General features: G+C 46.7%; 1 protein-coding gene across 1 annotated transcript in view; it reads right to left on the bottom strand.

Annotated features, from left to right (window-relative positions):
• TXNRD2 (thioredoxin reductase 2) overlaps nt 1–14,896 on the bottom strand; it is a 355,985-nt gene that overhangs the window by 30,738 nt on the left and 310,351 nt on the right. Inside the window, exon 15 of the mRNA XM_069215297.1 lies at nt 5,554–5,625. Coding sequence (XP_069071398.1) covers nt 5,554–5,625 — 72 coding nt within the window. The remainder of the gene's footprint in view (nt 1–5,553; nt 5,626–14,896) is intronic.

Here is a 14,896-nt window from a genome sequence, read left to right as displayed (position 1 = left end):
ATTCTGGTCAAGGTAGTTCTTTGTATGTAATGTATAATATACACTAATTTTTTATTCAACATTATTCAAAAAATTATAATTAAATAGATGAATTTCTAAATACATTTAAACACAACTCAAATACTAAAAATCAAAGTTAGAGGAGGACATAATAAGTCATAAATGATATGTGAGTTAATAATGGGAGGAGAATAATACGCAGTGCTCATTAAATATGATGAGGATTCTTATAGAATATGCTAAATTGGATTTAGAAGAGATATATAATAAAATTAAGGACTTGGAAGAACAGGCTGGTAAAAGTGAAGAGAAAGATGAACAATCATCACTTAGGAAAAATATGGAAGGTAAACTGGACAAATATGAGACTGAAATACAGGAACGTAAGAAAAATAAATTCATACGGGATGAAAAAGACTATAAATATGTCAGAATCTTAACATTTGCTAAGAGATTTGAGAGTCTGAAATTTGATATGCAACGGAAGGATATGAAAATCATTCAGACCAAGTGAGTCTGATGTAGATGTGAGTGAGGGAGAGAGTTCCTCGGAACGTATGGAGACCTCAAGTAAGAACACTTTCTTTTAGAGGAAATGCTAGTGCTATATATAGATCAACGGTTAATGAGAGGGAGAGGAAGAATTCAAAGTCGAGGTCTTGGAAGAAAAATGGATCAAATGGAAAACAGAAGAGAAAAAACAAAAGAGCCAAAAGAAACAGAAAAGAGGCAATACCCCCTCATAAGCCAGAAGAAACAACAATAGAAACGCCAAAGTTAGTGGTAAATCTTTCAGACTATGAGTTAACATCATCTGAACTTCAGTTATTAAATAAAGGCTTGTCATTTTGTCCTGAGAAACATTTTAACTATGTAAATACTCGAATTGACATTTACAAATTCATTCGAAAGTTAAAATTGGTTAAATATCATTCGATGCATTCTAAGGATACAGGATTGGATCAAGATGAAGTAACAACTGATAATTCTAAGAAATCAGATTTGTGCATTGATCAAATTGCAGATTTAAAAACCTTATTTGATTTGTATTATGATCTACCGGATGAGGAGTATACAGAATTGGAAGTCCTTCGAGAGTTGGAAGTAGACACTAATAAACATCCATTTAGTAACTTTAAAGAAAAATCTAAGTTTTGCCCAGTTTTGTCACCAGGAAATAAGATTGATATCTTTTCCGTATAAATATTGGAGGATTTGGAAAGACTACAAAATATTAGGCATCACGGGCAACGGGAGAACTTAACTAAGGATGAACGAATGGCATTAAAAAAGCTAACAGATGATAACAACATTATAATTAAACCAGCTGACAAAGGTGGAAATATCGTGATCCTTAACATACAGAGTTACATGGCTGAGGCATATAGACAGTTAAATGATGAATCTAATTATAAACAAAACTTGATCATAATCCCCTTAATCAAATGGTTTATCAACTGCATTCAAAGTTGAATGATTGGTACCAACAATCACTTTTGAATAGGGATGAATATCATTGTAGTCTGAATGGAGTGCGCGTCTATCATTTTTTGTCGAAAAAAAAAATATATATATATATATATATGGATAAAAAGTGAAGGAGCATAAAGTTCTGTACGGAGAGAGGAATCTAAGATATTTCATTACGGAGGATAGACAACCTAAATGGAGACTGGAGAAGTAGGAAGCTCTACAAATTTCATGAAACAAACACCGGCTCAATTAATCAAGGAGCTTGAAAAGGCAAGAAGAACTGAGAAGAAGCATTGGTGGGAGATGATTACAAGTAATTTTACTGCTTACATATAAAGAAATGGATGACGACCTGATAAATGAATGGCGTGAGAACACATAATAATGTTCAGTGAGGCTAACGAGAACATTGATAAAGCATGCGAAGAGAAAAATAGAAACACAAGCAGGAAAGACTTATATGATTATAAAAGAATTGGAGAAATATAAGGATGATATGACAGTGAAATATCAGCTGGAGAAGATGGAAAAGCCATTGAAAAATATGATGAAGAGACCACAGAACGAAAAGCAAGGAAATTCAATAGGGACAGACTGGATTACTAATATGGTTGAGTGTATACCTTATCAAAGAAGTATGGCTGTTTGAGGGTCAAAGAGAAAATAAATATACCATTGAGAAATCTTCAGAGTGAAAGTGAGATCAGCTCGGACCCAGGCTCGAGTGCAGATGAAGCACGAACAGAGAAAATGGATCTTCACAGAGAACTTCAGGTGTTGCGGATGACAATGCAACAAGGTGGGGGAAATGGAACACAAGAGCCACGGAAAAGGAAATGTGAGACAAGGAGGGGCAAGAGGAAAAGGACGAGGGATACATATATGGAGTTCAGGTAAAATAAATAGTTAATGTGAGATCCCGCATAGTGAATATTTAATCTATAACAGTGGGCCCTAATCAAAAGAGGTTATTGAAGTTGGGCTTAAAATTTCGCCCAACAGCAAGTCCAAATTTCAGATTCTCAAATTGAACTCTACAAATATGTTAGAAAATAAAAGCTTCACAAATACCATCAAATGAGTGAAGAACACCACCATGAAATCGCCAAAAAGGGGGAAATCCTCTATGTTTAAAATATCTGATATTTCTGATTTAAATACCTATTCATGATGTGGCCAATGCAAATAATAGTACAACAACATTATGAATGGATAACATCACTGAAATGGATGGGTACCCAGATATACAAGAATATGATGGAATGAGAGATCAGGGCATTTTGAAATCTATCTCTGAAAGGTATGTCCTGATCGATATGGGACTTGAAACGGATCATCATGTAGGGAGTGGCCTGAACCCAAGAAGCAAAATCTGCCATCAGCTCCCCCAGAGGGAATCAAATAGATCTCTTCCAGCAATTGATCATGTAGGATCTGAATGTATTACGGAAGAAAGTAAGGAACAATTTTAAAGGAAGGAATAATAATAATTTTTCCATGAAAGACTGGAAGGCTATCTATGAGTTGAAAAATAACCCTATATCGATTGTTAAACCATCAGACAAAGGGGGTAACATTGTCCTAATGGACCAGAAAATGCATTTAGAAGAGGCCGGTAAAACAGCTAAATAACGTGGCACCTTGCGCTTGTCTTCCTGGGAATCCGCCGAAGGATCTAGAGAAGGGATACCCTTTGAAGTTGAAACCATGGTATGAAAGGGGTTTATTAGAATGGGAGGAGTGTTAATATCTCAAAGTGGAACATGCAAAAATGGTGACTTCCTATCTACTCCCTAAAATACATAAGGAAAAGCAAAATCGACTGGGAAGACCAATTGTAAGCTATATAGGAGCCTTCTTGGAAAACAGTTCACGCTATTTGGACCTGTTTTTACAGGATTATGTTATGAATTTGTCATCATATTTAGAAGATTCAAGTGATTTTTTTAAGAAAAGAAATCATATCCCATGGAAACAGGACTACATAATGGTTACACTTGATGTTGTATCTTCTCTATTGGTCATGAGGAGGGGATTAAAGCGTGTGAACATTTTTTAGGAGATCGCCCTATAGAATGGTTGGACCATACTAGGATGTTACTGGAGATGCTGAGGTACTGCCTTACCCACAATGTTTATACTTTTGATGGCAGATATTATTTACAACAGGGCACGGCCCCACCTATGCAAATGTATTCATGAGGTGGAGGGTGAAGGTAGTAGCCTGTGCCGAGGAGAATGAGGAGTTTACTCCAAAGGTTGCCCTTTGGACTCGGTTCATAGACGACTTGTTTATTTTGTGGGAAGAGAATGAGAACAAGCTGAATGACTATCAGAATGACCTTAACCTACAATTGACTTGTACCCAGAGCCAAACTCACCGCGAATTTCTTAATGTGGAGTTAGATGTGGTGAGTAATGTATTAAAGACGAAAATCTATAGAAAACCCAGGGCCACAACCTCCCTATTACATGCTAACAATGGACATCCGGATGCTCCTAAGTGGAGCATCCCGTACAGTCAAATGTCAAACAGTCAGAAAAATAGGTTCAATGGATAAATTATTCAATGAGGGAATACACAACATGACTGAACGATTTAGAGCAAGAGAATATAAAAAAAAAAGTCCCGGAGGATGCAAAAAAAGAGAGTTGGTGGAAAAACTAGAGAACAACTGTTGTATTCCCAAACCAAGGGTAAAGATAGACTGGGTGACGAAGTGAAAAGATTATTTTTTTTTAGAGTTTAGCTCGGCCAAACCCAGCATAAAAAAAGGATTTTACAAAAGAATTGGCATGTCCTAAAAAAAGATGTACATCTTACAGCCATTGTGAGAATGGGTCCAAGAGTAACTTCGAAGAGAAGGAACATGAAAGGTTTCATAAGGTGCAGTTCTTGCAAGGCATGTAAATATGGGCTGAATAGCAAGGATTATCAGACTTCTGAAGGGGCGCGTAATACCAATCAATGATAGGATAACTTGCAACACGGAGTATGTAGTATATGTTCTTAAATGTGGTTGCAATAAGCTTTATGTGGTGAGTACTATTAATAGGTTGAAGATCAGGTTAGTCCAACACATCAGAACTATTACAAATGGAGATGAGGACTACACAATGGCTTGCCACTTTGATAAGTGTCTTGATTGATCGTTGGAAACATTCTGATATTATGGGATTATACATGTGCGGGATCGTCTCAAAGGTGGTGATCGAGAAAGAGAATTAAGAAAACAAGAATCACGGTTAATCATAGCACTGGGCACTGAATCACCATGGGGTCATATACTGATGCAGAACTGTATGTGCATTTGTGCATAAGATGGACTAATACATAAGAAAATTGAATGTTTCCCCATATGTTCCCTTCCTTTTAAATTGAATGTATTTTGACTGATATGCAATTTATATGAATATGTGACTAATGTTCAGTATTTATTGTTATGATATGCACTTTAGCGATATTGGGCATTATGTGATCGGGGTGCCTTTTAAGATGGCAGTAGGAATTTGTTGTTTTTAACGGCACTAGGCACTTTCTATGTTGCAATTTACATCTTCCTAGGCCTCTTTAGGGCACCAATAAAAACGAAACATGGTCATAAACAATTTTTACCTCAGCTTGTGGTTTATATATCACAATAATAGCACTGTAAATCATATATATATATACATGCGTGTGTAATGCACATTGCTAGGTTTTTCCTCACTGATAACTGGAATGGTGAGTGTAACAAGGTTGTGACAGTCCTTAGTATGAAATGACATTGACACTAACAACACTAATTTTTCCGCCTTTTATTTTTCTGGGACTTGGTCACTGCTTTCGGGGTTCAAGGGATGGCAAGCTTGGGCATCAAGAACTTTCTGGTTGCCCTACACAAAATTAATAAGTTGCTTACTGTTCTTGAGTTAGGGTGAGTTCTTTCATTCCAGGGTATTTTCCATGAACTATGTTTGTGAGTAAAGGACTCCTTCAAGGCAGCTTCATCATCTCGTATCCCAATGAAACTGCTCATCTGAACTGGACCCAACCAACAAATATTGGGAACCTGGCTTCTATGTCCAACACTCACTTACCTTTATATAGCACTGAGAAGAGTCTCTCCCCGCCACAGTGAATTCCAGAGGTTTGTAATAGGCATGATAGACCTGAGGATAATGAAGATGAAAGCATCAATAACGCCATCTTAGGACAAAAACAGAAAGCTCTTTATCATGCATCTGTTACCAGCATAGGTTGGTGGGATGATAAATTAAAAAGAAGGTCAGCAACTGATGAGAAGTTTTATGGATTTATGTGTATAACACACTGCACTGTCTACATCGAGACCTTCAAGGATCAAGCAAAGAATACAATCACAAACTGTGTAGGAGGGACAAGATTTGAGCCCTTTTAAAATGCAAGTTTTTCCAATTACAAGAATACAAAGCTTGGGTAGATGAACTGTAGACTACAAAGAGATCATCAAACATGTGACTAAAGGTTCCATGGCCATCACATGGGCCTTTCAACATCCAAGCATTCAGTTTATTTTACCTATTCTCCCACAGTCTACTCAAAGTAACACCTATTGTGTTGAGTGGAGTGGCATAGAGCGGAATGGTACAGAGTTAAGTCAGGCATAGAAGAATGGCGTGGCGCAGAGTAGAGTGACATAGAGGAGAGTGGTGTGGAGTGGCATAGAGTGGACTGGAGTAGAGTGGCTTGGAGGAGATGGTGAAGAACAGCGTAGAGTGGAGAGGCGTAGAGTAGCACAGAGTGGAGTGACAAAGTGGAATAGCACAGAGCAGAATGGCATGGAGTGGAGAGCAGTGGCATAGAATGGGGTGGTATAGAGTGGCGTGGAGTGGCATTGCATGGAATGGAGTGGCCTACAGTGAAGTGGTGTAGAGTAAGTGGAGTGGCATACAGTAGAGTGGCATAGAGTAGACTGTTGTGGTACACAGAGTGCCATGGAGTGGAGTGGAGAGGCGTGGAGTGGAATAGAGTCAAGTATAGTAAAGTGGCGGAGAGTGGAGTATCATACAGTGGAGTAGAGTACAGCAGAGTGGTGTTGTGTAGTGCAGTTGTGGGTGTAAGTAGCTTAAACAAGGAGCTGAACTTAAAAGAAATGCAAAAGTATGAAGCATAAAGGGAATGAGTGGCTGAAAGGCAAAAAAAATAGGCAAGCGGCGGCAAACATCATGAAGGTGTAAATGTGTTATTAGTGTGACATTTATACAATACAACGACCTAGTCCTGTGTATATAAAGTGTATTTTATTTTAAGTGTATGAGTAAGCCAAACCATGCAGGTGTAGAACAATGTCCAAAAATGAAAACAGAACGAATGGCGAAAGTAGCAGGAGAACTAGAAACAGAGGTAGTGTCCAGAAACACTTACGTGTACGGCGTTAAGCAATATAAAAATATTAAAAAAAGATGTATGTAAAAAGTGTAGCAGTGAAAGAATTAGTATCTGAATCACAGAGCGTGGAGCAGACGGACACTAATTAAGATAAATCAATCTCTGCTTGGTCAATGCTCCACAGAAAGAAAAGGCAGTGACCCTTGGAATGTGCTGACCAATTAGGAGGCAGAAGAGTGACAATGATGCCAACAAATGGTAAGCAATGGACAGGATCCTAGCCCTTTATAGTAAACAGTACCCTTCCCAGCGGACTTCATATGCGCTGCCGGCAGGCAAGACCTAAAAACATCCACTCATCCCACGGGCAGACATACATGGTCAAGAGACTGTATAAAGTCTAAAACACAGCTTGCCTCCTTATAGTTACGCTAAATAAAACGGCAAGCTACGGCAACCCAAGTCACAAGCATTGGTAAAGGCAATAGGTCTCACCTTGGGGACTCATTGGATTTGCCAATTCCTTTTGCTCCTTGGATGCTGTACAGAATTGGGAAAAAAAGATTTTTGCTGATGCTATGCAGACACAGCCAAAAAGAGAAAAGGGGAAAATAAGGGGCCATGATGCAGCCTCCAGCATTTTGTCTGAAGTTTTGTGTCAACACAAAAACATGCACATGCTCCTCAACTGCCTCTCAGCACAGGAATGAATATAATTCATGGGTCTTGCTTAACCTACAAGTGCACGGAACTCTCAGCTCAAAAATACTTAGAAATATTTGTTATCCCTCCACACACAGTCCTCCACAAAAGAAAATCTCACATAGTTACAAAAAACGAGAGCAGCGAAGACAGATTTGCAGTGCTGGTACCCTGCCCCTGGAACTAACTAGGGCCTTTGTCTATAGGGAGACAGTACATGGAACCTGGAGTAACATGCTGCCAGGATCAAGACTGAACTGCTAAAGTAGCCTCTGGGCAAAACTTTCCATTTCCCATCATTTTCATTGTATTGCATACATTTGCTTTGAAAAAATTATTGTGGCAAAGGCACTCAACAAACAACATGCACAGTAAAAAAAGATGGCAGATATTTGCCAAATGATTATGAACCCAGAACAGGCAGGAGTAATACTGGTCAGAATGACCAGGGCAAAAGGAAGAAGTAAATACTAACCCAAAATCATGGTTCTCCCCAGAATACGTTCTCTTCACAAAGCCACAGTTTTGGACCAGTCTGCTCACCAGCTGCAAACCGTGAACAATATTTTAAGGGAAGACAGACAGTGATGGTGCACTTGAACACTCCTTCCAGAGCACCAGTGCACACACCGTGGGGCTGGTGAGGGTAGACGTGACCACTCCTCCCAGAGCACCAGTTTCCACAGCGTGGCGCTGATGATGGGAAACGTGACCTCCTCCCAGAGCACCAATGCCCACACCATGGGGCTGGTAATGGTAGACATGACCACTCCTCCCAGAGCACCGGTGCCCACACTGTGGGCTGGTGATGGTAGATGTGACCCCCCCTCCCAGTGACCACACTGTGGGGCTGGTAAGCGTAGCCATGGCCACTCCTCCCAGAGCACCAGTGCCCACACAGTGGCGTTGGGGATGGTAGACGTAACCGCTCCTCCAACACCAGTTCCCACACTGTGGGGCTGGTGATGGTAGCATTACTGTCCACACTGTGGGGCTTGTGATGGCAGACGTGACTGCTCATCAGAGAGAACCAGTGTCCACACCATGGCGCTGGTGAGGGTAAAGGTGACCTCTGCTCCCAGAGCCCTAGTGCTCACACTGTGGTGCTGGTGAGGGTAAAGGTGATCTCTCCTCCCAGAGCAGCAGGGCCCACAGCGTGGGGCTAGGGATGTTAGATGTGACCTCTCCTCCAAGAGCACCAGTGCCCACACCCTGCTGGTGATGGTAGATGTGACCATGACTTCCAGAGCACCGATGCCCACACCATGGTGCTGGTAGACATGATCGCTCCTTCTAGAGCACCAGTTCCCACACCGTGGGCTTAATGATGGTAGATGTGACCACTCCTCCCTGAGCACCATTGCCCATAGCGTGGGGCAAGTGAGGGTAGACTTTACCGCTCCTTTCAGAGCACCAGTGTCCACACCGTGGTGCTGGTGATGGTAGATGTGACCATTACATCCAGAGCACCGATGTCCACACCGTCGTGCTGGTAGACATGATCGATCCTCCCAGAGCACCAGTGCCCACACCATGGGCCTAATGATGGTAGATGTGACCACTCCTCCCAAAGCACCATTGCCGTGGTGCTGGTGAGGGTAAAGGTGATCTCTCTTCCCAGAGCACCAGTGCCCACAGCATGGGGCTAGGGATGTTAGATGTGACCACTCCTCCCAGAGCACCAGTGCCCACACCCTGCTGGTGATGATAGATGTGACCATTACTTCCAGAGCACCAATGCTCACACCGTGGTGCTGGTGATGGTAGACATGATCGTTCCTCCTAGAGCACCAGTGCCCACACAGTGGGCTTAATGATGGTAGATGTGACCACTCCTCCCAGAGCACCATTGCCCATACCGTGGGGCCAGTGAAGGTAGACTTTACCGCTCCTTTCAGAGCACCAGTGCCTACACCGTGGTGCTGGTGATGGTAGATGTAACCATTACTTCCAGAGCACAGATGTCCACACCGTGGTGCTGGTAGACATGATTGCTCCTCCCAGAGCACCAGTGCCCACACTGTGGGTTTAATGATGGTAGATGTGACCACTCCTCCCAATGCACCACTGCCCATACAGTGGTGCTGGTGAGGGTAAACAGGATCTCTCCTCCCAGAGCACCAGTGCACACAGCATGGGAATAGGGATGGTAGAAGTGACAGCTCCTCCCACAGCACCAGTGGTAATGGTAGACATGACCACTCCTCCCAGTGTCCACACCATGGCGCTGGTGAGGGTAAAGGTGACCTCTGCTCCCAGAGCCCTAGTGCTCACACTGTGGTGCTGGTGAGGGTAAAGGTGATCTCTCCTCCCAGAGCAGCAGGGCCCACAGCGTGGGGCTAGGGATGTTAGATGTGACCTCTCCTCCAAGAGCACCAGTGCCCACACCCTGCTGGTGATGGTAGATGTGACCATGACTTCCAGAGCACCGATGCCCACACCATGGTGCTGGTAGACATGATCGCTCCTTCTAGAGCACCAGTTCCCACACCGTGGGCTTAATGATGGTAGATGTGACCACTCCTCCCTGAGCACCATTGCCCATAGCGTGGGGCAAGTGAGGGTAGACTTTACCGCTCCTTTCAGAGCACCAGTGTCCACACCGTGGTGCTGGTGATGGTAGATGTGACCATTACATCCAGAGCACCGATGTCCACACCGTCGTGCTGGTAGACATGATCGATCCTCCCAGAGCACCAGTGCCCACACCATGGGCCTAATGATGGTAGATGTGACCACTCCTCCCAAAGCACCATTGCCGTGGTGCTGGTGAGGGTAAAGGTGATCTCTCTTCCCAGAGCACCAGTGCCCACAGCATGGGGCTAGGGATGTTAGATGTGACCACTCCTCCCAGAGCACCAGTGCCCACACCCTGCTGGTGATGATAGATGTGACCATTACTTCCAGAGCACCAATGCTCACACCGTGGTGCTGGTGATGGTAGACATGATCGTTCCTCCTAGAGCACCAGTGCCCACACAGTGGGCTTAATGATGGTAGATGTGACCACTCCTCCCAGAGCACCATTGCCCATACCGTGGGGCCAGTGAAGGTAGACTTTACCGCTCCTTTCAGAGCACCAGTGCCTACACCGTGGTGCTGGTGATGGTAGATGTAACCATTACTTCCAGAGCACAGATGTCCACACCGTGGTGCTGGTAGACATGATTGCTCCTCCCAGAGCACCAGTGCCCACACTGTGGGTTTAATGATGGTAGATGTGACCACTCCTCCCAATGCACCACTGCCCATACAGTGGTGCTGGTGAGGGTAAACAGGATCTCTCCTCCCAGAGCACCAGTGCACACAGCATGGGAATAGGGATGGTAGAAGTGACAGCTCCTCCCACAGCACCAGTGGTAATGGTAGACATGACCACTCCTCCCAGTGCCCACACTGTGGGGCTGGTGAGGGTAGACGTGACCGCTCCTCACAGACCATGGTGCTGGTGATGGTAGACATGACTGCTTCTCTCGGAGCACCAGTGGCCACACCGTGGGGCTGGTGATAGCAGACGTGACCACTCTTTCCAGAGCACCAGTGCCCACACTGTGGGGCTGGTGATGGTATATGTGACCGCTCCTCCCAGAGCACCAGTGCCCATGCTGTGGGGCTGGTGATGGCAGCACCAGTGTCCACACCGTGGGGCTGGTGATGGTAGACGTGACCGCTGCTCCCAGAGCACCAGTGCCCACACCATGCTTGTGACGGCAGGCATGACTGCTCCTCACAGAGCACCAATGCCCACACCATGCTGGTGATTATAGATGTGACGGCTCCTCCGAAAGCACCAATGCCACGGCATGAAGTGACCGCTCCTTCCAGTTACCAAACCATGGGGTTGGTGATGGAAGACATGACCGCTCCTCCTACAGCACACCAGTGCCACACCATAGGGCTGATGATGGCAAATGTGACCACTCCTCCCACAGCACCAGAGGCCACACCGTACTGGTGATGGTAGAAGTGACTGCTCCTCCCAGGGTACCAATGCCCACATCGTGCTGCTGGTGATTGTAGACGTGAACGCTCCTCCCACAGCACCAGTGCCCATACCCTGGAGTTGGTGATGGTAGACATGACTGCTTCTCCCAGAGCCCACATTGTGCTGCTGATGATAGTAGACGTGCCCGCTTCTCCCAGTGCCCACACCGTGGGGCTGGTGAGTTTAGACGTGACCACTCCTCCTACACGTGGTGCTGGTAGACGTGACCGCTCCTCCTACAGCACCAGTGCCATATCATAGGGCTGATGATGGCAAATGTGACCACTCCTCCCACAGCACCAGAGGCCACACCGTACTGGTGATGGTAGAAGTGACTGCTCCTTCCAGGGTACCAATGCCCACATTGTGCTGCTGGTGATGGTAGACGTGAACGCTCCTTCCAGAGCACCAGTGCCCATTCCGCGTCTTCCCAGAGCCCACATCATGGGGCTGATGATGGTAGACGTACCCGCTCCTCCCAGTGCCCACACCGTGAGGCTGGCGAGTTTAGACGTGACCGCTCCTCCCACACTGTGGTGCTGGTGATGGTGGACGTGACCGCTCCTCACAGAGTACCAGTGCCCACACTGTGGGGCTGGTGATGGTAGATGTGACCACTCCTCCCAGACCACTGGTGCCCACACCGCGGTGCTGGTGACGGTAGATGTGGCAGCTCCTTGAAGAGCACCAGTGGTCACACCAAGCTGATGATGACAGACATGACAGCTCCTCCCAGAGCTCACACCGTGGGGCTGATGATGCAGATGTGCCTGCTCCTCCCATAGCCCACACAATGGGGCTGGTGAGGGTAGATGTTACAACTCCTTGCAGAGTACCAGTGCCCACAACGTGGGGCTGGAGATGGTAGACATGACTGCTCCTCCCACACTGTGGTGCTGGTAATGGTAGATGTGACTGCTCCTCGCAGAGCACCAGTGCCAACACAGTGGGGCTGGTGATAGTAGACGTGAGCGCTCCTCCCACACCGTGGTGCTGGTAGACGTGACCGCTCCTCGCAGAGCACCAGTGCCCACACTGTTGGGCTGGTGATGGTAGACGTGACGCTCCTCACAGAGCACCAGTGCCCACACTGTGCTGGTGACGGTAGATGTGACTGCTCCTCCCAGTGCCCACACCATGGAGCTGGTGAGGGTAGATATTACCACTCCTTGCAGAGTACCAGTGCCCACAATGTGGTGCTGGTAGATGTGACTGCTCCTCCCAGTGCCCACACCGTGGGGCTGTTGATGGTAGACGTGATCACTCCTCCCAAGGCACCAGCAGCCACACCGTGGTGCTGGTGATGGTAGATGTGACCGCGCCTCCCAGAGCGCCAGTGCCCACACCGTGGGACTGAGAATGACAGATGTGACCCACTCCTCCCACAGCACCAGTGGCCACACTGTGCTAGTGATGGTAGAAGTACTGATTCTCCCAGAGTACCAATGCCCACATTGCGCTGCTGGTGATGGTTGACATGACAGCTTCTGCCAGAGCACTAGTGCTCACATCGTGCTGACTGTGCTACTGGTGATGGTAGACGTGACCACTCCACGCAGACCACTGATGCCCACACCGTGGTGCTGGTGACGGTAGACGTGACCACTCCTCGCAGACCACTGATGCCCACACCGTGGTGCTGATGATGGTAGACGTATGCAACAAGAACAGTTGATGGACGGAATGTAGACCAAATCAAACATTCACCCCCAGTCACAGATCTGGGTTTAATCCATCCGTTTTTTTGCTCACCATGCCATTCCAGTTTGGACCCAGCCATATGCAAATCAGTCGACCCTGTTCTCCATGGGAACAGTCCAGCCCGAACTGCCAGGCCAGGTCCTCCCTAGACTGGAATCAAACATTCGTGAACCGGTTTCGGGGTATCACCCTTAATCAGCCAGGCTAGCTTGAATCTGGTGGCATAGTGAGCGCGGGACCCACGTCTGGGCATACCCTTCCCACTTGGGGCGACAAATGCAAAAAGAACAGATGATGGACGGAATTCAAGCTAGCCTGGCTGAAGAGGGGCGATACCCCGAAATCCGTCCGAGGATGCTTGTTTCTGGTCCAGGGAGGACCTGGACATTTGCATATGGCTGGGTCCAAACTGGAATGGCATGGTGAGCAAAAAAACAGATGGATTAAACCCAGATCTGTGACTGGGGGGTGAATGTTTGATTTGGTCTACATTCCGTCCATCAACTGTTGTTTTTGCATTTGCCGCCCCAAGTGGGAAGGATATGGCCAGATGTGGGTCCAGTGCTCACTATGCCACCAGATTCAAGCTAGCCTGGCTGAAGAGGGGAGATACCCCGAAACCGGTCCCAGGATGCTTGTTTCTGGCCCAGGGAGGACCTGGCCTGGCAGTTCGGGCTGGACTGTTCCCATGGGGAACAGGGTCAAGACTGATTTGCATATTGCTGGTTCCAAACAGGAATGGCATGGTGAGCAAAAAAACTGATGGATTAAACCCAGATCTGTGACTGGGGGTGAATGTTTGATTTGGTCTACATTCCGTCCATCAACTGTTGTTTTTGCAGATGATGGTAGACGTGACAGCTCCTCCCAGAGCTGACACCGTGGGGCTGATGATGCAGATGTGCCTGCTCCTCCCATAGCCCAAACCATGGGGCTGGTGAGGGTAGACGTTACCACTCCTTGCAGAGTACCAGTGTCTACACTGTGGGGCTGGAGATGGTAGACGTGACTGTTCCTCCCACACTGTGGTGCTGGTGAATGGCAGATGTGACTGCTCCTCGCAGAGCACGAGTGCCCACACTGTGGGGCTGGTGATAGTAGACGTGACTGCTCCTTCCACACTGTGGTGCTGGTAGACGTGACCGCTCCTCGCAGAGCACCAGTGCCCACACCGTGCTGGTGATGGTAGATGTGACTGCTCCTCCCAGTGCCCACACCGTGGGGCTGGTGAGGGTAGACATTACCACTCCTTGCAGAGTACCAATGCCCACAATGTGGGGCTGGAGATGGTAGACGTGACTGCTCCTCCCACACTGTGGTGCTGGTGATGGTAGACGTGACTGCTCCTCACAGAGCACCAGTGCCAACACTGTGGGGCTGGTGATAGACGTGACTGCTCCTCCTACACCGTGGTGCTGGTAGACGTGACCGCTCCTCGCAGAGCACCAGTGCCCACACTGTTGGGCTGGTTATGGTAGACATGACGCTCCTCGCAGAGCACCAGTGCCCACACCATGCTGGTGATGGTAGATGTGACTGCTCCTCCCAGTGCCCACACCATGTGGCTGGTGAGGGTAGACATTACCACTCCTTGCAGAGTAGCAGTGCCCACACTGTGGTGCTGGTAGATGTGACTGCTCCTCCCAGTGCCCACACCGTGGGGCTGGTGAGGGTAGACATTACTA

Source organism: Pleurodeles waltl, chromosome 11 (genome assembly GCF_031143425.1).
Source record: "Pleurodeles waltl isolate 20211129_DDA chromosome 11, aPleWal1.hap1.20221129, whole genome shotgun sequence".
Taxonomy (NCBI): domain Eukaryota; kingdom Metazoa; phylum Chordata; class Amphibia; order Caudata; family Salamandridae; genus Pleurodeles; species Pleurodeles waltl.
The sequence above is the reverse complement of the archived record's forward strand: the minus strand, read 5'-3'. Positions and strand labels throughout refer to the sequence as shown.